Raw genomic sequence first — 24,644 nt, forward strand, 5'->3', positions numbered from 1 at the left:
AAGCTGCACAGAGGCTCCCGGCTGCATTACAATTCTAATTGAGAGCCGTGCTGGCAATGCTAATAATGCAGGAGCTAAATGTTGCTGCCATTGCATATCTGCTCTCGTTTACATTGCCATGAAGTCGGCGCTGTGAAAACAAAGCCCCGGGACTTCCGGGTGCGGCGATGACCAGCTGAGTCGCACGTTTCGGCAGCTCCCTGTGAAACGGACTTTTGGGCTCTTGATAGGAGCCCCAACGGCAATTTTGACGGCTAAAAACACTGTGCGGTAAACCAGAAGGGAATCCCCCCTGGATATGGATGGAAAAAGGAGGAGAGAGTGGCCAGGTTGCAGTGGATCCTTTAGAACAGCGGCAAGGAAGGCAAGCAAAAACCAAGATGGCGTCGGAAGGTGGCAGTTTAACATGGGGCCCTGAACAACAAGAGTTCTTGAAATGCTGTGTGGAAGAGATCAAAAAGGAAATGAAGAAAGAGCTGTTGGCCCCGATACTACAGGCGATCGAAGGGCTAAAGGAGGAACAAAAGACCCAGGAGCGGGAGCTTCGGGTCGTGAAGGCAAAGGCAGCCGAGAATGAGGACGATATACAGGGCCTGGTGGTGAAGACGGAGACGCAGGAGGCACATCAGAAACGATGTGTGGAAAGGTTGGAGGCACTGGAAAACAACGCAAGGAGGAACAACCTGAGGATTCTTGGTCTTCCTGAAGGTGTGGAGGGAGCGGACGTCGGGGCATATGTGAGCACGATGCTGCACTCGTTAATGGGAGCGGAGGCCCCGGCGGGTCCGTTGGAGGTGGAGGGAGCATACCGAGTGATGGCGCGAGGACCGAGAGCAGGAGAAATTCCCAGAGCCATAGTGGTGAGATTCCTCCGTTTTAAGGATAGAGAAATGGTCCTTAGATGGGCGAAGAAAACTCGGAGCAGTAAATGGGAGAACGCGGTGATCCGCGTTTATCAAGACTGGAGTGCGGAGGTGGCGAGAAGGAGGGCGAGCTTTAATCGGGCCAAGGCGGTGCTTCATAAAAAGAAGATAAAATTTGGAATGCTGCAACCGGCAAGACTGTGGGTCACATATCGAGGGAGGCACCACTACTTTGAGACGGCGGATGAAGCGTGGACTTTTATTGTGGAAGAAAAACTGGAATGAGCGGGTTATTAAAAAGAACGTTCGAACAAAGTGGTGGGGCGAATGTGGGGGGCAAAGAGGGGTTTTATGTACTAATCCTGCGATGTGGTAACTTTTCTCTCTCCCACAGGTGGTGATGGGGGGAGGAGGGGAGGTGGAGGAGATGGGGCGTTGGCCATTGGGGGCGGGGCCAAGGGAGAAGCGCGGGCTTGGTTCCCGCGCTATGATAATCATGGCGGGAATAGAGAAGCAGGAAGGAGGGGGCGTCGCACGGTGCGAGCCGAGGTCAGCCAGAGTTTGCTGACTTCTGGGAGCAACATGGGGGGAGTAATTACGCTAGCGGGGGATCTAGCGGGGGGGGTGGGAGGGGGGAATTACTGGGTTGCTGCTGCTGGGGAGAGGGGGGAGCTGGTATGGGAGAGGATGGGCGGGGGGGCACCGCCTGGGGGAGATACAGCTGCGTGGGAACCGGGTGAGGAGCTGGAAAAAGGTGATGGCTAATCGACAAGGGGGGGGGGGGGTAGGAAGACCCCCAACTCGGCTGATCACGTGGAACGTGAGAGGGCTGAACGGGCCGATAAAGAGGGCACGGGTACGCGCACACCTTAAGAAACTTAAGGCAGATGTGGTTATGTTACAGGAAACGCACCTGAAACTGATAGACCAGGTTAGGCTACGCAAAGGATGGGTGGGGCAGGTGTTCCATTCGGGGCTAGATGCGAAAAACAGGGGGATGGCTATATTAGTGGGGAAGCGGGTAATGTTCGAGGCAAAGACTATAGTGGCGGATAACGGGGGCAGATACGTGATGGTGAGTGGCAAACTACAGGGGGAGACGGTGGTTTTGGTAAACGTATATGCCCCGAACTGGGATGATGCCAATTTTATGAGGCGGATGCTAGGACGCATTCCGGACCTAGAGATGGGAAAGCTGATAATGGGGGGAGATTTTAATACGGTGTTGGAACCAGGGCTGGATAGGTCGAAGTCCAGGACTGGAAGGAGGCCGGCAGCAGCCAAGGTACTTAAAGATTTTATGGAGCAGATGGGAGGTGTAGACCCGTGGAGATTTAGCAGACCTAGGAGTAAGGAGTTCTCGTTTTTCTCCTATGTCCATAAAGTCTACTCGCGAATAGACTTTTTTGTGCTGGGTAGGGCATTGATCCCGAAGGTGAGGGGAACGGAGTATACGGCTATAGCCATTTCGGATCACGCTCCACACTGGGTGGACTTGGAGATAGGGGAGGAAACAGGAGGGCGCCCACCCTGGAGAATGGACATGGGACTAATGGCAGATGAGGGGGTGTGTCTAAGGGTGAGGGGGTGCATTGAAAAGTACTTGGAACTCAATGATAATGGGGAGGTCCAGGTGGGAGTGGTCTGGGAGGCGTTGAAGGCGGTGGTTAGAGGGGAGCTGATATCAATAAGGGCACATAAAGGGAAGCAGGAGAGTAAGGAACGGGAGCGGTTGCTGCAAGAACTTTTGAGGGTGGACAGACAATATGCGGAAGCACCGGAGGAGGGACTGTACAGGGAAAGGCAAAGGCTACATGTAGAATTTGACTTGCTGACTACAGGCACTGCAGAGGCACAATGGAGGAAGGCACAGGGTGTACAGTACGAATATGGGGAGAAGGCGAGCAGGTTGCTGGCACACCAATTGAGGAAAAGGGGAGCAGCGAGGGAAATAGGGGGAGTGAGGGATGAGGAAGGAGAGATGGAGCGGGGAGCGGAGAGAGTGAATGGAGTGTTCAAGATATTTTATAAAAAATTATATGAAGCTCAACCCCCGGATGGGAGGGAGAGAATGATGGGCTTCTTGGATCGGCTGGAATTTCCCAAGGTGGAAGAGCAGGAACGGGTGGGACTGGGAGCACAGATCGAGGTAGAAGAAGTGGTGAAAGGAATTAGGAGCATGCAGGCGTGAAAGACCCCGGGACCGGATGGATTCCCAGTCGAATTCTATAGAAAATATGTGGACTTGCTCGCCCCGGTACTGACGAGGACCTTTAATGAGGCAAAGGAAAGGGGACAACTGCCCCCGACTATGTCTGAAGCAACGATATCGCTTCTCTTAAAGAAGGAAAAGGACCCGCTACAATGCGGGTCCTATAGACCTATTTCCCTCCTAAATGTAGATGCCAAGGTCCTGGCCAAGGTAATGGCAATGAGAATAGAGGAATGTGTCCCGGGGGTGGTCCACGAGGACCAAACTGGGTTTGTGAAGGGGAGACAGCTGAACACGAATATACGGAGGTTGTTAGGGGTAATGATGATGGCCCCACCAGAGGGAGAAACGGAGATAGTAGTGGCGATGGATGCCGAGAAAGCATTTGATAGAGTGGAGTGGTATTATTTGTGGGAGGTGTTGAGGAGATTTGGTTTTGGAGAGGGGTATGTTAGATGGGTGCAGCTGTTGTATAGGGCCCCAGTGGCGAGCGTGGTCACGAATGGACGGGGATCTGCATATTTTCGGCTCCATAGAGGGACAAGGCAGGGATGCCCTCTGTCCCCATTATTGTTTGCACTGGCGATTGAGCCCCTGGCGATAGCGTTGAGGGGTTCCAAGAAGTGGAGGGGAGTACTTAGGGGAGGAGAAGAGCACCGGGTATCTTTGTATGCGGACGATTTGCTACTATACGTGGCGGACCCGGCGGAGGGGATGCCAGAAATAATGCGGATACTTGGGGAGTTTGGGGATTTTTCAGGGTATAAATTGAACATGGGGAAAAGTGAGTTGTTTGTGGTGCATCCAGGGGAGCAGAGTAGAGAAATAGAGGACCTACCGTTGAGGAAGGTAACAAGGGACTTTCGTTACCTGGGGATCCAGATAGCTAAGAATTGGGGCACATTGCATAGGTTAAATTTAACGCGGTTGGTGGAACAGATGGAGGAGGATTTCAAGAGATGGGATATGGTATCCCTGTCAATGGCAGGGAGGGTGCAGGCGGTTAAGATGGTGGTCCTCCCGAGATTCCTCTTTGTGTTTCAGTGCCTCCCGGTGGTGATCACGAAGGCTTTTTTTAAAAGGATTGAAAAGAGCATCATGGGTTTTGTGTGGGCCGGGAAGACCCCGAGAGTGAGGAAGGGATTCTTACAGCGTAGCAGGGATAGGGGGGGGCTGGCACTACCGAGCCTAAGTGAGTATTATTGGGCCGCTAATATTTCAATGGTGAGTAAGTGGATGGGAGAGGAGGAGGGAGCGGCGTGGAAGAGATTAGAGAGGGCGTCCTGTAGGGGGACTAGCCTACAGGCTATGGTGACAGCCCCATTGCCGTTCTCACCGAGGAACTACACCACAAGCCCGGTGGTGGTGGCTACACTGAAGATTTGGGGACAGTGGAGACGGCATAGGGGAAAGACTGGAGCCTTGGGGGGGTCCCCGATAAGAAACAACCATAGGTTGGGGTTGCACAAGAGCCGGGAGTGCAGGAGGCGAGAGAGGCCGATGTTTTGGCCTTTGCATCCCTAGTAGCCCGGCGCAGGATATTGCTAATGTGGAAAGAAGCCAAGCCCCCGGGGGTGGAGACCTGGATAAATGACATGGCGGGGTTTATAAAGCTAGAGCGGATTAAGTTCGTCCTAAGGGGGTCGGCTCAAGGGTTCACCAGGCGGTGGCAACCGTTCGTCGAATACCTCGCAGAAAGATAGACGGAATGGGAAAAAGAAGGCAGCAGCAGCAGCCCAGGATCGGGGGAGGAGGAACCAGAAGGACTCTCAGGGTTGTTAATATATACTGTATAGTATGTATAGGTCGTTGCTACAGATAATTATATATCGGACTGTTAAATTATATTTTTGGAGAGTGTTACTTGTGACAAGGCAATTGCAAATTAGGGCTAGTTTTCATTTTTGTTATTTATTATTTATTCATTTTTTGTTTATAAAATAGGTCATTGTTATTTGTGTTGTTATAATATTGTGTAAAGGATGCACAATGTACTGTGTTGGTTGACCAAAAATTAAAATATTTAATAAAAAAAAAAGAAAACAAAGCCCCGTAATATTGCAATAGTGGAAGCAAATTGTTTTGTCATGGTATTCACTGTGTGGCGCACAGAATCATATACTGCAAAAGCCTTCCGAAAACTATGTGAAGAATTTTAAGTTCCGCCCAGAAACAGGTTGGAAGACGGGTGAGGGGGGCACAAAATTTGGTGTAATGCCGTGGGTGCTGTCCCCACCCACCTACCCGCCTGCCCTGGCCCCGCACCGCAATTTTAGGAACAGCAGGGGAGGTGTCAGGCAAACTCAGCTCTCCCACCAACAAATGAATGGCCTCTTAGTAGTGTTGCCAACCCTCCAGGATTGGGCTGGAGTGTCAAGGAATTGAAGATCAGTCTCCAGGAAATGTCTGTGAGCAACCCTGGGGAAAAGATCATTTCAAAGGATTATTTTTTTTTTGTCAAGTTTCTTTGAACATTTCTGTTTACATGTTATAAAAATATTAATCTTCAGGGAAGGAAATCGGTCTGGTCTGGCCTACATGTGACCCTAGATTCACATCAATGTGGTTGGCTCTTAACTGCCCTCTGGGATGGCCTAGCAAGTCACTCAGTTCAAGGGACGGGCAACAAATGTTGGCCTTGCCAGTGACACCCACATCCCATCAAAAGATTTTTTTTAAATGCCCAGCAACCAAAGCAATGCCTCACGGCCCCTGGGCAACTGTTAGTAACCCAAACTTCATCCATGGGTTATGGGCCACATGAATGGCACTGCAATAATCACAGCAATTGTATCAAGTTTCAAACAGCAATTTATTGAAAGTGTGTGGTGATGAGACATATTCCAATAAGGTCTCAACTTCATTTCTATGCAATCATCACTATATTTCCTCTCATCCAATTCCAGGTGTATTGGTATTATCCTGGTATCCTTCTGGATTAGAAGATGAGAACAGCGAACAGATGGATGACCTTGTACCTGCCATACTGGACGCTGCAGACAAGTACAGTCTAAAGGTAGTATTATGGGCAGACAGCAGTATATTAATGTCATATCCACTCTTCAGCAGAACATCTTCACTTCACCGTGTCCGAGGTGATTTTTCTCTCCCTTTGTCTCTCCTTTCGCTCTTAGAAAACCCTGAGGAATATCAGAGGAACAGTAAGAAGATTTTAAGAAAAGGGAAATTTGAAGCGTTGCATGTGAATATGAACATGTGCTAGCAGATATCGTAAAAGGAAATAATAAATCTTTTACAAGCATCCAAAAAGATAATTAAGAGAAAGCATAACTGCTCAGCATGAAGTGGGGAATTAATTATGGATGAAAAAAGTATGTCAGAGACAGTAAATAATTAGTTAGCAGATGGTAGAAGCTAATACAGAAATATGTACCAGTAAATCATTGTTTCGCCTGGAATGAGTATTTGTCAGCATGAAGGGGTGGAGGAGGGAAATATGATTGACTTCGACTTTCAGTTTAATAAACTGGATTAATTGCTCACGGTATGGTCTCTTCTACACTTGGGGCGATTAAATGCAGTCAGGGAGAACATCTCCAGTCTGCAAGAACCTCACTTTGGCATTTTAGTTCCCTACCTTGTTTGCGCACTGAAAAAAAAAGATCAATTTCAGATTGTAAAGTCTGTCCACCCATTTTGTTTCCTTTGTCTTTGTTGATTTTGTTTTTTCTACCTTTGGCCAGATTGGCTCGCCATTGAAATCTCCGTTCACACCAGCTGGACCAGAAAATCCTGCCAGATGGAAGGGCTGGAAAATTCTAGCCTTAGTATTTTTTCTCTACTTGTCCCATTACCAATCCCTATTGACTCTTTTAGCATTTAATGTCTCCTGCCTTTGACCCTATCACATATCTTCCCTGTGGTTCTTTTTCCACCCTTCCCCCATCCACTTGCTTAAAACCTATTCCATCTCGAACTTTACCCAGTTCTGATTAAAGGTCACAGACCTGAAGCATTGGTAGATTCTCCATTTGGGAGATTATGGGCTGGATTCACCAATTTGGAGGCTAAGGGTCGACGCTGGCGGGGGAACTGTGGCGTTTTATGAAGGAAAGATTGGCGCCGATCCTGCGGCTGGTGAGGGGCTAGCAGCCGCGCCAACTAAAACTCCCGGCTCCCACGACAAAAGCGGCTAGAGAATGACCTGCAGCAGTCGCACCTTAAAACATGGCGCCGGCCGTGCGTGGACCCAGCCTGCCAAATACTTACCCCCCCACCAGTCCTCATGGAAGCCCCCCGCAGCCAGCAGCATGGCTCCCAGCCGACTGTGGCGGCACTGGACACAGTCTGCAGCGACCATGCTGGGTTCCCGACCACTGAGACCATAAGTGAACCGCGCCGTCGGGAACCTGGCCCATCGGCGACGGTGAATCGCGGAGGCCCCGGAGAATAGAGAGTCAGGCCCGCTAATGATATGCCAATGGTACTTAAACACCGCGTGGCAAGCGCCACATTTACGCCATTCTCAGGGTGCCGGAGGATCCTGATTTGGCGTCAAACTGGCGCCTACACGATTTTGGCATCGGAGGCTATTCTCCGCCCAATCGCGTTTTGCGATTTCGCGGCACCAACAGTGAATCCCGCCCTATGTTCTCTGCCAGAGCTGAATTGCACTCGTTTTACGATCCCCTTGTGGAATTCAGTGTTCCATGCATGTAAAATTATGCATGGTGTGGAATCCAAGGGGATTCCTGGGTGAATCCCGATATCGGGCCGCCACCTTGAACGAGCGGCCCAATTGTGGAGTCCCGCAGCCTCCTTCCCCTGCACTGCAAATCGGCCATGACCCCACCCACCGCACGCAGGTTAGCCCCCCACCCCCAGATGGCCTGGGTGCCCCCCGAAACCCAATTATGGGGGTTACCTGACCCACCACCCACCTTCCCCAGGAACCCCTGTAATATGAGACCCCCCAGAGGGACCCTGTAATATGGGGACCTCCCACAGGGAACCCTGTGATAGGGGGACTCCCGAAGGACCCCTGAAATAGGGGACCCCCCAAAAGGACCTCTGTTATAGGAGGAATCCCCACAGGGACCTCTGTAACAGGGGGACTCCCCCACTGGGACCCCCTTGCCTAAAGGAACCCCCTCCACAGAACTCCCCACACACAGATCCCCATCACACACAGACCCCCCACCCCCACAAAGACCCCATCCTGTCTGCCCCCCAAAAAGGAGACCCCTGTCTGGAAGCTAGAGAGCAGTCCAGCCAGGGGCTGTGGGAAGCACTGTAGCTGTAATATTTACTTTTCAGCTCTGCGTGTCCATTGCTCGAAGGAGAGCAGCTGTGCCTGCATCTGGTTCCCACAGATCCACTATCTGCAATTCATTTATGGCTTTCGGTTATGACTGACAGCTCGTAAAAACCATCTGCCACTTTGATCCATTCATATCCCTTCAAACTTCAGTGGCCTAACTGGTGAAGCCCCAATGTTTGTAAACATTGTCCAGATCAAAGGGAGGTAAGTGCAGTGAAATCACTGAGTGATTGGAATGGACTTAGGGGGAGCGCCCAGGCAATCCGGGGGTTAGAGGCTGCTGTGTGTTGTGGGGGCTGATTTGTGTCGCGGGGGAGCCATTGGGCCACCGCAAAGTCCACCACATCAGGGCCATGATTATAGAGACTACAAGTGAATCTCGGCCACGTGCTTCCCAGCCGACTGGAGAATCACAGGAGGGCGCAGCATAGGGCGCAGGCCCGCTAAATAGATGCGAATGAGTCATTATGGCCCATTTGCATTTATTTACATGCTCCCACTCGCATGCGGCGTGGAACTTGTTCACGCCGCCAGCGAGGGGTCAGAGCATTGCATTTGAATCAGCGCCCGGCACAGATCCCGATTTTGCCCCAACACCCGATTCTCCGTTGAGGAACGCATTCTGGGCATCCCAGGGACGGTTACCCCAATAGGAAATCCCGTCCATTGTTTCTCTCTCCACTGATACTGCCTGACCAGCTGAGTATTCCCAGTATTCTCTGTTTTTATTTTGGATTTTCAGTATCTGCAGTATTTCACTTTTGCATTCGTGCTCTGTTGCTTCCTGTCCCTTCTTCTCTCTTCCATGAACTCTTCCTCTGTTTTATTTTGTATCTGTTGGCTCTCTTGTTCCCACTTGAGGGGGTGTGATTTTACTCCCGTTTGAGCCGTCAGGGAGAATGGCGATCGCAAAAGATCGCATTTCCCGATTTTTTAATAATAATAATCTTTATCAGTGTCACAAGTTGGTTTACATTAACACTGCAAAGAAGTTACTGTGAAAAGCCCCTAGTCGCCACACTCCGGGGTCTGTTTGGGTACATTGAGGAAGAATTCAGAATGTCCAATTCACCTAACACGCACGTCTTTCGAGAGTTGTGGGAGGAAACCCACGCAGACACGGGGAGAAGGTGCAGACTCCGCACAGACAGTGACCCAAGCGGGACTCAAACCTGGGACCCTGGCGCTGTGAAGCAACAGTGCTAACCACTGTGGTACCGTGCCATCCCTCACCTCCCCCCCCCCCCCCGAGTCCCTCCACCACAAAGGGCGAGAACCTCATTGTATTACATTTACATATAATCAGCAAGCCCCCACCCCTGGCAGATGATCCCCTCTCACTGAATAATCCCTCATTGATGTGAGATTTACAACAGCTAATTAAAAATGTGAATTAGTTGAGGGGTTCCTCCCACGGCACAAAGGCAAATATAGCCGCCCTGGGTAGGCGGTGGAGGATGGGAGGAGGGGTTCTCCTTGTGTGTGTGGAGTAGGGCTGATGCCGGGGGGGGTTGCCCATGAGACTGCAGTGCTGAGGGGAGAGGGGGATAGAGTGCCTCCGAGACTGCGGTGCTGGGAGTGGGAGAAGAGGGAGATTGCCTCCGAGACTGCGGTGCTACGGTGGGTGCCCCAATGTTGGTTGTGGGGGAGTGGTGCCCCCGTGCTTGTGAGGGAGGGTCTGCATGCCCATTTCGGGGTGGGGGGGGTGCTGCTGGGGGCTGTTTATTTTCTTTGCTGATTGGAGGCCATCTTTAAAGGGTGCCCCACCTCTGCGGATTCCCCCCCCCCCCCAGACTGACGCTGTAAACCCCGCCCACTCATTTTGTTTCTCAGAGAGCCTGAAAATCTGGAATGAAACCTGACTGTGCAGTTGGAGAGCTACACCCTGATTTTCAGCCTGAAATCTGAACAAAATGGAAAAATTCCATCCAAGAGCTGCATCCTCATTCACTTTTCCTAAACTACCTCAGGTGTGATTGCTTTTCTCCATGTTCGTTCTTGTCACTCTGTCTCTCTTTCTCTCTCACACTGTTCCTTTAGGCTGATGGAATTGAATCACGGTTATTTTGTTTAGTATGGAAATGAGGTGGACAGTGTCCATGGTTACCACATTATGCAAATACACCACCATCCGCTGTCATACTCCTGCATTAAAAGATTCATGGATTGGACAGGGTGCAGAGATGAGCAATGAGAAAGATTCCAATCTGTGAAGGGCATGAGCTGTGAGGAAAATTAAAACTTATGAAATATAAATTTTAAGCAATTATTCAGAAAAGCCCGTTTATTCGGAAAACTGCAGAATATTTTCAATATTCTGGCAGGCGTAACACAAAGACATCTGGGGAATTCAAAATGCAAACGAATACACAGTTCGGAAGGTCCGGGTAAAAGATGTGATGAATGGACATTGCTCGGCAGAATGTATGAACAGGAGTGGGTCATTCTCTCAAGCCTGTTGCACCGTTCTATTAGATCGTACCTGATATTTCACTCCTTCCCCTTTACTCCATATCCTTTACCTAATCCCTTACCTCAGTTTTAAATTTTTTAATTTTTTCACATCCTCAACTGGTTTTCGAGTGTGAAAATTAGCGATTTAACATAGAACATAGAACAATACAGCGCAGTACAGGCCCTTCGGCCCACGATGTTGCACCGAAACAAAAGCCATCTAACCTACACTATGCCATTATCATCCACATGCTTATCCAATAAACTTTTAAATGCCCTCAATGCTGGCGAGTTCACTACTGTTGCAGGTAAGGCATTCCACGGCCTCACCACTTTTTGCGTAAAGAACCTACCTCTGACCTCTGTCCTATATCTATTACCCCTCAGTTTAAAGCTATGTCCCCTCGTGCCAGCCATTTCCATCCGCGGGAGAAGGCTCTCACTGTCCACCCTATCTAACACCCTGATCATATTGTATGCCTCTTTTGTATGATTTCCACTACCCTTGTAGAAATCCTTCCTGACATCACCCCTGAATGGCCTTTGTGTTGGAGTCTTGTTCACACAATGGATATCTTTGAAAATGTTGCCCAACACAAAGGTCTGGAGCTTCTGTTCGTTTGACTAGGGCCGTCAGCATGATCTACGCAAAATCAGACAAACTGACCCAAAAGCTCATGTTTAAGTAAGTTATGCCCAAAACCATAATTGTTCATGTTTGCTGCGATTTTGTTTACACCAGTTTAAGATTCATTTCACAAGATCATGTTCTGCCCTCAGGATTGACCACACCTGAAGGTCAAAACTCAAGAGATTCCGACTGATGTGTAGGGTGCTCTGGATCCATGGAACACATACAGGCCACCAACACTTAAAATAGTACAACACTATTTTACTAAGTGTTGAACATACTTTCACTGTGGGTTAACACGATGTTAGATTAAACTAAAGACCTATGCCTGTCCTAACCAGTCTATGCACTTAGCACATGGTGAAGATCTGTGCTGTAAGCTGTAAGCTCTGTCCTTCTGAGAGGCTGCATCCCGAATGAGCGGGAACTCTGATGCCGTCTGTCTTTATAGTGAGTGTGCTCTAACTGGTGATTGGCTGCGGTGTTGTGTGTGTTGATTGGTCTTGCTGTGTGTCCATCAGTGTGTGTCCGCACCATGATATACTGGTGTATATTATGACACTGACGATTACAATTGGTGCGGAAAGGCTCTTCAAATCGCATTCATTTTCTGAGTTGCAGAAAGGCACCAGGAGGCACAAATTAAGTTTCTTCATGTGAAAAAATACTTAATTCACTCGGAAGCTGACTTGTGTATGCCAATGAAACTGTTAAGTGATTCAGGTATAGTTTTATTTAAAGCAATTTTGGGAGGGATTTTATATCAATTGCTCATAGGTGGAGGACTGGACGTCCTTCTCTTTTCAGTTGCAGTAATATAACTCTGCTGGTTATCACTCAAGGAAGACTTTCTAATTGAACGAAACAATTATGCTCCATTACACATTTAATTGTGCTGTTATCTGAAGATTTTATATTTGTGCAAATTAATTCTATTGGAAAATTGAATTATTATCTAACCACTCCTTTTCGCTCCACAAATCTAAATTTTACCCCCAAAATAATACTTCTCTGTATATGCATCTTTGGCAACTGTGTCAATGATAATGTCAACTGTGCTTAGCACTGCTGCTTCACAGTGCCAGGGACCCAAGGCCTTGGGTGTCTGTGCGGAGTCTGCACGTTCTCCCCATGTCTGCGTGGGGTTCCACCAGATGCTCCAGTTTCCTCACAAAGTCCAAAGATGTGCAGGTTAGGTGGATTGGCCATGATCAAAGCGTGGAGGTACTGGGATAGGGCCTAGATATCTAGATATCTGGGATATCTAGGTGGGCCTAGATAGAGTGCTCTTTCAGAGGGTAATCCATTGCTCCCAATTAAAGAATGGGGCTCCCAGGAAAGTGTATCATGAGCCAGGATTTTTCAGGGCTGCAGGGAGCTTCTTGGTCTTTTGGCTAAGATCAAACATAGGATCAAGCCCGAGAGCAGGTGTAACGCCTGTCCTTGTCAGCTTGGAACCTTTGTAGGGACCATGAATTGGATTCAGTTTGAATTTGAATTGATTTTGGAGATGGATTAAGGGCTCACCCTGTCCATTTTCTGCATTGACTTTGTAACTTTGAGAAAGGAATAACATTTTTCTTTTAAAAGGCTCTGGGACGGCATGGTCATTGGGAGGTTTATCACGTGGGGACTGGCAGCCTCCCTCCAGGCTTGGAAGGGGCCCTGCTGATTGGGCATCCTGTCGTATATGGAGGGCCCAGTCCTGCTAAAGACCCCACCCTTGCCTTTGCAACAGATTACCCCAATAGGAAATACATTTTTATTTTGTTTCGTCTGTAGAAATTATTTAAATTGTGTAATATTGATGGAAATACTAATAGATTTAGTAACATAGGGTCTGCAGGCAGCATGTCACACTCATAAAATTGAAGATTTATAGAGCACAGAAGGGAAAAGTTTAACCTATTTTGCCTGGGTTGAATAAACTATCCCACTTTTTCCCACTTACTCTGCACTTTCTCCATTATCCTACATTTCTTTCCCCTTCAAGGATATGCCCGTTTGAAAGTTCCTATTGATTCTTCTTCCACCATCCTTTCCCGACCCCAACCCCAAGAAATTACCAGCAACAAGACGACAACGGGCAATGATGCCAGCCCGATGCCAGCCCGAGATACCCTGGAGCACCAGTCCAGGGAAGACACTGACTTTCCGTCACAGCTGTCTCGAACACCCTCCACCATCCCAGAAGCACCGCTTTGCACTGCAGCCCCTGCCCCGCATGTTCCCCTCTCCCCCCTCGATCCTCTCCCATCCCCTCCCCTGCCCGTTCCCCTGGCACTTTGCCTACCGCACCACACCCTTCACCCCGTCGGTGCCCGGCACTGTGGGGACCTCTTGTCCCAGCAGGGGTAACGGTCGCTTGCACTACCCATTGCAGCTGTATGATCGCGACCACCGCCCGGCACCCTTCTGTGGGGACTACCATGGAAGTTGCCCTTGCGTGGGCGGCGTGATGCCCCACGGTGGCTAGAGTCTGGTTGGGGGTTGTGGAGGGGGATGTGGGGTGGTGGGGGGGGGGGATTGGGTGGGTGGAGGGAGGGGTTGGTTGTAGATCATAGGGGGTGGGTGAGTTCATCCATATGGCTGGTCACTCTGCGCAACCACGGGCTACAGTAGGCAGTCAGTGGAGTGCGCAGCAAGATGGCTGCCCTGCAGGCCACGGCAATGGTGGTACGTGCCAAGACACCACCCCTCTCCCGGGGGTCACCCCGACTCCACGGCCGATCCCCTGCTCCACTCCCTCCCCCCCCCTCCCCCGATCCTGACAGGCGCCACCCCCCACCCCCACCACCGACAGATCCAGCTGCCCACAGTCGCACCTCTGGGAACATGACCTACCTTCTCTCCCTCCCTCAGCAGCCGTGGCACCTGTTTCTCGATTTTTAAAACCACCAGTGAACCTCACCATCGGTAATTCCTCCTGGCAGAATCGGAGCATCGCCCCGGTGAATACCATGTCAGGCCCGTTAATGATATGGCAACAGCGTTTACAGTACGTATGGAATAAAATGCATTGACACCGCTGTTGAGGTACCAGAGCATGGCATTCCGTCCAGCACCCGGCGCCAGCCACGATTTGTGACTCGTGCGATTCTCTGCCCAATCGCATTTCAAGATTCCGGTGTCGCATCCCGCCCATGGACTGGATTCTCCAATTTCCAGACTAAGTGCTGACGCCAGGGTGGGAACAGTGGTGTTTTTTGCTAGAAAGAAACGGCGCAACAGCTGCACCGATTCCGGGACCGTTGGGGGGCTAGCAGCCATGCCGGGTTAAGCTCCTGGCTCCCATGCCAAAAACAGCCGGGGAACGGCCAGGTCCGTGGGCACACATGCGCACGGCAGCAGCCTCACCATGCAACATGGTGCCGGCCGCGCGCAGACTCGGCCTGCCAGATGATGACCCCCAGTAGCCCCCATCACCACCCCCCGGATCACCCTCCACCAGTCCCCCTAGTCCTCGCCGAAGCCCCCCCCCCCACGGCCAGTGGCACGGCTCCCCCCAACTGTGGTGGCGCTGGACACGGTCTGCAGCCGCCAAGCGGGGTCGACAAAACAAAATAGCATGTGTTCCACACCGTTGGGAACTCAGCCTATCAGGGGCGGAGCATTGAGGGCAGGGCTTCCGGTGACGCGCCAACGCCTTTCTAACGGCATGCGGCGCGCAACGCCATTACGGAGGGGGCGAAAACTCGAAAACCGGCGTCAAACCGCAGCCGCCCCCGATTTGGGCGTTAGAAGATTGGGCGATTACGATATCGGCGTCGGGCAACGGAGAATCACACCCTTCATCTCCGAAACGGAGAATCCACCCCTTAGTCTCCCAAATGGAGAATCCCCGCCAGTATTTATTTAGTCTCTGCCATTTCGTATTGCCCATTTTAAGATTACGCGTTTCGTCTTCTGACGGGCCCACATTTAGTTTCAATTATATCTTCCTATTTGCATACCAATTGAAACGTTTACAATCTATTCTTAGGTCTCCTCTCATATTCAGTTCTGCTTTTCCTTATCAATTATTTGGTCCTCTTTTGCTGAATTCCAAAATCCTTCAATTCCTCAAGCCCAATATTCTTTATGCCAGCGTTATCAACATTTGATTTATTAACTCCTCTTGTTCGGTATGATTGCACCATTTCTGCTGTGGGACTTTTGCGCCTTAAGGAATTTGTTACAAATTTTGCACTATATTTTTAAATGCTAGTCATGCTCTTCTATAACATACTTTGAGATGTAGTTTCCCAATATACCTTCGCCAACTCACCCTGCATTGTTTTGTTCAGATTCAAAACAACAATTCTGTGCTCTATTCCGGACGGCCAATTGGTCAACTACTGGAGCCAATCTTTATTCAGCCTCACATTTATTTAGTGTGTAAGCATATGCCTCCTTCAGGACAACGAACCAGCTTTAATAAAACCATTGTGTCCAAAACCCAAAAAATGAATCTAAATCCTGAATGACATGATCCTATATTTGGGGTACCGAGGAGCAGAAGGAGACCATCCAGCCCTTTGAATCTGCTGCGTCATTCAATAAAATCATGGTTGATCTCATTGTGGTCTAAACTCCATTTTGCTATCAGCACCCCTGAACCCTTTACTAAATATAAAGAAAGAAGATAGCCAAGCAGAGATAGAGATTCTGATGAAAGCGGTTGCATCCGTACAATTTCTGCATTGACTTGCACACTTTGGCTAAACCGTTGCTGAGTGGTACTGGCAGCTGCTTGATCACATGGAGGAAAGCACCCATATCTGATGGTTCACATCCCCCCAGCGGTTCAGAATCTGTACTCCCAGGGTAAGAAAAGTGCAGAGGATAGAGCACCCAGTCTTTTTTCAGTTCTGTCCAGCTCCTTGGCCTTGTAGCTGTGCTGGCTCAGATGGACATCAAAAAAGACTTGGATTTATTTTGCGCCCTTCACAATCATTGGGCACCTCAAAGCACTTTACATTACAAACAGGTCATGGGAGACCTTTATTCTTTCTTTATCGCTTATTGTCACAAGTAGGCTTCAAATGAAGTTACTTATAGTGCGTTCCAGGCCTGTTGGTTGGATTTCCACCTGCAGTGATTTATTTCATTACGACAAGTTTTTTGAGATTTAATTCTTGTCCTTGTTTTCAAATCCTACGAGGACCTCATTCCTCTCTATCTCTGTCGCCGACTCCAGTCCTTCAGCCCTCCATGAACTCAGTATTCCTCCAATTGGATTTTGAATTGCAATCACCTCACCATTGGCAGCTGCGCCTTCAGTTGTGCAGGCTCTAAACGCCCTAAACCACTCCACTTTCCTCTCCTCCTTTAAGATGCCCCTTAAAGCCATGTTTTTGTCCACCTACGTCCTAACGTTCTTTGCCTCTGTGTCAATTTTTGGCTGATTGTAGACCTGTGAAGCACCTTTGACGGGATTCTCCAATAATGGGGCTATGCACCACGCCGGCGTGAAAACCGGCACCAACCACTCCGGCGTCAATGGCCCCCGAAAGTGAGGTATTCTCTCCTTTCTGGGGGGCTAGGCTGTCGCTGGACTGGTTCCCGCAGCTCCAACCAGCGCCGAACAGCCCGCGCGGGTTCACGCATGCGCAGAACGGCCGGCGTATTTCCGCATATGTGCAGGGTTTCCCTTCTCCGTGCTGGCTTCAGGGCAATATTGTGGAGCCCTACAGGGGCCTGACGTGGAGTAAAGTAGGCCCACACGAAACCCTTGGGCCGAATCACCGCCCCCCCCCCCTCCAAGAACGGCCCCCGCACACTTACATTCCAGGTCCCGCCGTGTGCGAGGTGAGTAACCCATGCCGGCGGGACTGGGCAAAACCCATCGGCCACTCGGCCCATCGGGGCCCAGAGAATCTCCGGGGGGGCCACAAAGGCCCCCGACTGGCGGGGCGGGAATCCCGCAGGCGCCTTAAAAACACCGCCGGAGAATAAAGAAGCCGGCGTCGGGGTGGCGGTGCGGGATTCGCGCCTCCCCCTGGGGATTCTCCGACCCGGCGCAGGGTCGGAGATTCCCGGCCCTCAAGTTATTTTTTGTTTTTCCAAGGCGTGAGTATCAGTGGCGCCACCAGCATTTAGTGCCCATCCCTAAATGCCCTTGAAAGAATGTGGTGAGCCACCTCTTGAACCGCCGCAGTCCATGTGGTAAAGATCCAGGTTGTGCTGTTGTGGAGGGAGATCCAGGATTTTGCCCCAGCAACAGTGAGGAATATTTTTACCATGTTTAAGGCACTGTACAAATGCAGCTTATTATTGTTATAGAGGTACAACTAACTGCATTATTGTGATTTGATAGAGTGGCAGTCACACAGGGGAAAGTAGGACCCCCATTCTCAATGGGTATCTAGTAATTGCTGCTGAAAAGTGCAGGCTGTTATAGGCAAGAGTACAACTAGTCTCAGCTGGGATTCTTACTATAGTTGAACAGCCTGAAGGTACTTCATGTTCGCGGTTCACAGAAGGTACAGAGGGAAGCCATTACTGAAAGGACTGTACATCAGGAGAGCAAGAGAGGTCATTAGAAGGTCTAAAAGAGTTGAGATTTCAGTGAACACACATATTTATCCATGCAGTGCAGTAACTCCCAGTGCCTAATGTCATCATTAACTACACTCTACTCATTAGTTTTCTTTTTAAAAGGTAATGCATGCTATCTGAAGCTCTGAAATGTTCTTTTTTCACTGGCGTAAGGGCAATGTGTTGTGCCTGATTAAAGCTTGTAATTAATTTTCTGGACTGTAATTAGATGGAGAACTCTATTGCTCCTGCTGGGCCTATCTTGCATTCACGTTTATTATCCTGACAAACAAGGAATAAGTTCAGCAAAGCTGCTTTCATTTGGCTGATGGATAAGTGTTCCTACTTAATTATGCATTTTCTCCTGTGCTTAGCCTTCATTGCACTTAAAACAAGCTCCCGGCAACCTCTATGTTGATTCAATCATGTAATGTAGCTGCTAGACCCTGTAACCGGGTATGTACTTCATCCAAATTTAGGGTAGTGAAGAGATTCTCAAACTCAATCCAAATAAATAAGAATCCCTTTGTTTAAAATAACTTTTGGGAAAATGTTTTATCTCCATATACATAATTTAACATGCATGTCTGATTTATAAATATTCATGTGTTTCGGTTAATTGCTCCTCCACACAAGTCAGGGGAGAGATGGAGCAGCTGTAGTCAGTCTGCTTGAACGCAACTCTTTACCCACTGGGATATGCCCTTAAAATGTACAGACACATTATTCTTTGCCTAAGTGAATGCGTTGCCCCTGGACACACTGAGCTGTTGCTGTGATTTACTGGTTCCTCAGAAACAGTAAGTTGGCGGGGCGGAGGGGGGGAGCATACAAGCGAAAAACTTGTAATGAGTTGAGGTAACACCGCATAGTAGTCTCAGGTTGGGAGGTCTTGTGGCTGCATCTGTGTTTTTTAAAGAATCTGTCGATTAAAGAAAGAGAGAAAGATTTATTGTCCTTTATTGCTGAACAAGACATTTTGTCCAAGTTTTTCGTCTTGCACACCTCAGGACAATCGCAATAATATCAATCTCGGGGGAACAACTTTATTCTGTTATGGGAAGAGTGTCCTGATTAGTTGGCAAGTGGACTCTGATTGGTGGAGGCATTGCCATGGAGAATGCACCAGTTTGTGATGACGGACAGTTAATAGCCAAGCATTGTTTGAAAATTTAAACCAGGCAGCTTAATTCTGATTGGTCAAGACATTACCCTGAGGAATGAACCAGCAAATAGCTATCACTTATTTTCTTTAACTGAAATGGGCGCAATGTGTGTACATAGTCTTTCTGTCTGCAAAGAACAGGGCCCTGTGTCTTTGATGGAATGACACCTAACCTCATATCCCTTGCATATTTCCGATATGTGGATATATTTGCTATCCCTAAATCCATAGCAGCATAAAATAATTTCCTTACATGTCTTAATTGACTCCATCCAACGCTCAAATTCACCTATGAAACTGAGCAGTCAAATTAACTCCCTTTCCTTGATGTACTAGTTGAGGAATCTACCAATGGGTTTGCTACCAGTCTACAGCAAGCCTACCTTCACTGGTGAATACACGATTTGGGATTCTTGTAGTCCCACATGCTATAAGATTGGCCTTATTGGCAACCTTGTAAATAGGGCGGTACGGTGGCACAGTGGTTAGCATTGCTGCCTTAACAGCTCCAGGGACCGGGTACAATTCCAGCCTCAGATGACTGTGTGGAGTTTGCACTTTTCTCCGTGTCTGCATGGGTTTCCCCTGGGTGCTATGGTTTCCTCCCACAGTCCAAAGATGTGCAGGTTAGTTGGATTGGCCATGCTAAATTGCCCCTTAGTGTCCAAAAGGTTAGGTTATATTACGGGGATAAAGTGAAGTTGTGGACTTAAGTAGGGTGCTGTTTCCAAGGGCCGGTGCAGACGCGATGGGCCAAATGACCACCTTCTGCACTGTAAATTCTATTAAATCTATGAAATAAGGTTGATGCTGAAATAAGGTGCCTCAAAAGCATCCGGCAAGATAATAGCTGTCCTGATCAGATCATTTTATGCTGCATATTGTGCAAACTCATGAACGGGCCTAAGGCCCTGAAACGTTCCGAGTCTATCTCAGATTACCGTGGAAGGACAAGGTATCTGAAAAGTTTGAGTAACAGGTGAAGCAAGGATTTGACGCTGCCATAATGCAGGAGAAACATTAGTGGTGTTTGCCATTAACAGGATGCCGCTATCAAACCAAAAGGACATTCTGCCTATCACGCATTTGAGTAATGTGGAGTTGGAGTTCAGTGCTAGTGTGATGGTAGATATGTAGGCCACATGTCCCAAAGACTGGAGGATCGTATCAAGCAGCATGTCCCAGCCACTGTTCACATTGAGCAAGGTACAGACCGTACTGAACCAGCCTGTGCTTGCAAAACTCAAAACAGTGTCCAACAGTAGATATGATTCCGCAATTGGATAACACTTTCTAAATAATCCCCAGTGTGCCTAAAAAGTACACTGATAACCAATTTAAGATTATCAATTAGGCTCACAGTGTGGCACATTTGCATGTACTGGAAGCTACAAATATTAATACACAGGGCCCTGTTCTTTGCAGGCAGAAAGAACATGTAACACACTTGCACCTGTTTCAGCTAAACAAAATAAGGGAAGACTAACCGCAAACTGGATGGACCACTTTGTAGAACACCTTCACTCAGTCCGAAAGCATGACCCCAACCTTCCCGTTGCTTGCCATTTTAAATCAGTACCTTGCTCTCATGTCCACATGTTCGTCTTTGGTCTGCTGCAATGTTCCGGTGAAGCCCAAAACAAGCTGGAGGAACAACACCTCATGTTCTGGTTGGGTACATTACAGCCCTCAAGACTCAACATTGCGTTCAACAACTTTAGACTGTGACCTTTCTCCTCCATCTTAAACCCCTTTTTAAAATATCCCATACATATATTGTCACAATGCAATAACCCTCTCTCCCCCACCAGGCCATTTGCCTTTTGTTCTTGAAGTTGCTACACCTTGTTGCAATCTCTCACAGCTGCAGTTTCATATCCAACATTTTCCTTCTCTTTCGCCCAGATGAAGAGCCAAAGAGACTCGAAACGCCCTTTCGTCCTTCAGATGCTGCCAGACCTGCTGAGGTTTTCCTCATTGTCTTCTTGTTTCAGATTCCAGAATCCACAGTATTTTGCTTATTTAAGTGATAGATGTTCGCTGGTACATTTCTCAGCGCAATGCCTTGACTAATCAGTCAAGCTGCCCTGTTTAAATTTTCAAGCAATGCTTCGCAGTTACCTGTCAGCCACCATAAATTGGTGTATTCTCCATGGCAATGACTTACCAATCAAAGTCCACTTGCCAACCATGGCAATATCTTACCATCAAAGTCCACTTGCCAACCAATCAGCTCTCTTCTCAGTATAAAGTTCTTGTTTCCCCTGACATTGGTATTCTTGCGAATGTTCTGATGAATGCAAGATGAAAAACTTTGAGAACATTTATTTAAGCGATACTCAAGTAAAACGTATGTTCTTAGAGCACCTTTCATGTCCGTAAACATCCCAAAGCACTTTGCAGCCAATGCTTTTCAGGTGTAATCACTGTTGTAATGTAGAAAATACAACTGGCAATTTACAAAGCCAGCCCCATAAACGCCAATGAGATCATGACGCGATAATATGTGTTTGTAATGTTGGTTGAAGGATGAAGAGTGACGAGGGTAGAACTTATTTTTTTCTCTAAAATACCTTGAAGTGATCTTTTACATCCACCTGTAAGGGCTTTGGACATCTTGACCCATGGCAGATAGCTTCGCCCCCAAGGCCTCGCCAACCGTGCGATGTTAGCCTGGGTGGCACACATTGTCGACACCGCCTGTTGGCCCTGCACATGGTTGGACTCCTCCAACTGCCAGGTGCTGGATGGTTGCTGACAGCCCCTCATGTTGTCTCTGGCTCTGTGTCTGCCTCTCCATTATCGATTGGACCACCCTTTCCAGAGGCCCGAGACCCATCTGGATAGCAGCTAGTCCCTGGGATCGGTTCGCCCCCTCGGAGGGTCCTACCTCCACCTGATGTACCATAGCACACGTGTGGTGCGCATCAGATACGGTCCTAGTAACCTCTTCACTGACATGTCCAATCGAGTTGAGTGTCTCTGGGATGGTGGAGGGTGTTGGGAGACAGCAGTGTCGTCACTGGACATGTGCTCCGGGTGTCTCAGGTTGGCATTCGGGGGCTCGTATCACTGTCCATTGCCTCCTCGTGGCTGGAAACTACTTGGAGTCCGGGGTGGGGGACAGCAGAAAGGCCCGCCTTGTTGTCAGGTGATCCTGCAACACACAAGACATGATGCATGATTGGATCGTGGGTTGGGGTATGAGGGGGTGATGTAGAGGGGGTGATGTAGAGGCGGTGGGGTAGGGGCCATGCCACACATGCCATGGTAAACCACAACGCAGCGAGCCAGGTCTCACTTGGTTGCCCAATGCTGACTTCTGCCTCGACAACTGCCCTCCGCAGCCACCGACTAGGTCCAGTGCCCGCTACTCTGCAGCGATGAGGGTCCGCAGGCCTGCCGGTCCCCCTACGATTTTCCGGTTATGCACCACCTTTTCCTAGGGAGAAGACAGAAAGTGCACTGTGTTAGACTATAGGGCATGGGCAGCACAGGGGATAGGCAGCTGGTGGTCTTTGTGGCCAGAGCACCTGACCATGACGGCCGGTATGGGAGCTGGGTGGGGAGCTTGCACACTGCCAGCAGGTAGGGTTCGGTTGCCCTCTGGGTGGGGGTCATAGATACGGGGGTTGGTGCTAGGGGCACAGTGCTGCCCACTCACCTTGGCTGCCCTGAGGAGGTTGTGCTGCTTCTTTCTGCACTGCTGTCCGATCCTGGAGGTGGGGCCCATAGCGCTCATGTTCTCTGCCAGCTGCGGCCAGCCACTCTGTACGGCAGCAGGTGGCAGCCTCCTTACCACCCCGGGGAGCAGAGTGGCCTGACTCTCCTCCAGGGTCTCCTGCTCTGTGTCCGCAAACTGAGGTGACGCTCTTCGTGCTGCCATCTTGTTGGTTGGGATGAGTCTGTGTGGGGAGTGGAGTGCTAATATGTGGCTGCAGCTGGTCAGCTTCTCAAGTGACAAACTCAACCCCGGCGAATCGGATACAGTTTTTCATTGGAATCAATCGAGTTCCACGTGGTGCCAGTGCTAGCCCAATAATGGATCATGAATTGCTCCGGGATCAGCACCAATTTAGATGTCGTGGAAGTTCACCAATTCAATCCTGGCGTCAACACTTATTGTTTCTGATACAGAGAATGCCGCCTCCTGAATCCACACTTACGAAGAGCAGCCCCGTTGTACCAGTGCTAATCCTGTTTCCTCTACCAGCTGTATCCTTATAGTCTGTTTCCAGGTGAAACTAACTTAACGCCGATCTGTGGCCAATTTTGCACAGTGAGCTCTGACTTAAAAGAAGCAAGGCTCAGATCACCACAGATTTATTTACTGCACCATCCTCACAGGAGCAGAGAGGGCAGTCAATACCGCATTGATCTGGACTGTGGGTGAACCCAGGTCCCAGAAATGAAAGAATATTCCAGCTCAGCACACCTTCCCGCACACTTAAGAGGATTACATGGCCATACCAATCAATATATATATAAACTAAAGTGTACTTCAATGCTGACATGTTCTCATTCTCATCAACAACCCCCGACAAGTTAGAAAAGATGAAAAATAAGCATGCCACGGGCAGAAGGAAGGCAAGTAATTATGCATTTGATTCCTCATTGTGCATTAAAAAAAACATTCCCTGTTTAATTATAAATAGGTTATTTTAGTTTTGAGATTTTGTGAAATGCTTTTTAGAGGATGACAACATTGGGCTTTTGAGATATTGAAATAACAGATTAACCACAAACATCTGTAGCCACCTAAAATGGCTGATTCCCGATTAATTTGGCCAAAACCCGATGTAAAATGGCCAACCGAAAAGGCTGATGGGAAAAGCAGCCAACAGGGCACAAACGGACAGCTGCAGACAGAACAGCGTATTCGGCTCTGGGGAAGTCGGCCCAGATCGATACCTGCGACCATTAGCAGCACATCAACACAGACATCTGCAGTTTAATCGGCTATCCCCGGGAACAATTGCAACATATTAGCAATTGAATGCCGATCCAGACCTCTCGGCGCCAGCAGTGGCCGAGACAAAGAAAGGTGAATGACCACCCCCCGATCAAGGAATCGCCCCATTATTGGAGCATATCGAACCCAGTGATTGGGAACAAGTCCAATCACTTGGGACCAGGGTCAAGGTCCGCCCCGAGAGGCAGGAGGCCCCTGGGACCTATACAAGATAGGGGCCAAGTTCAGGTCGGCCGTTCTCTCCCTTCTTCTCCTGCTCGCAACCTTCGCAAGAACCATCGACCAGCATACGTAAGTTTGACTCCAGCGATCGCTACCAGATAGAGACTCCTAGCCATCTACCTGTATCAGCCTTTTGAATCCCGCAGGCCAGACCCAATTTGATAAGCCATTCGTTTCCCTGACCTGGTGGGCCATTTCCAAAAGTTAAGTATTGGCCAGTAGTGGCAGGTAGTGATATAGAAAGTAGGATTATTGTGTAAGTATTTATTGCTGTACATAATAAATGACCGTTGATTTAATCTTACTAAGCGGTGTGATGTCTTAT

At 49.0% G+C, this 24,644-nt stretch overlaps 1 protein-coding gene across 1 annotated transcript in view; it reads left to right on the top strand.

Annotated features, from left to right (window-relative positions):
• The window catches only part of LOC140418391 (glycoprotein endo-alpha-1,2-mannosidase-like protein), a 92,173-nt gene that overhangs the window by 60,764 nt on the left and 6,765 nt on the right, over window positions 1–24,644 (top strand). The window contains exon 2 of the mRNA XM_072501872.1: window positions 5,982–6,091. Within this exon, the coding sequence (XP_072357973.1) occupies window positions 5,982–6,091 (110 nt within the window). The remainder of the gene's footprint in view (window positions 1–5,981; window positions 6,092–24,644) is intronic.

The sequence above is a fragment of the Scyliorhinus torazame genome, chromosome 1 (assembly GCF_047496885.1).
Source record: "Scyliorhinus torazame isolate Kashiwa2021f chromosome 1, sScyTor2.1, whole genome shotgun sequence".
NCBI lineage: Eukaryota > Metazoa > Chordata > Chondrichthyes > Carcharhiniformes > Scyliorhinidae > Scyliorhinus > Scyliorhinus torazame.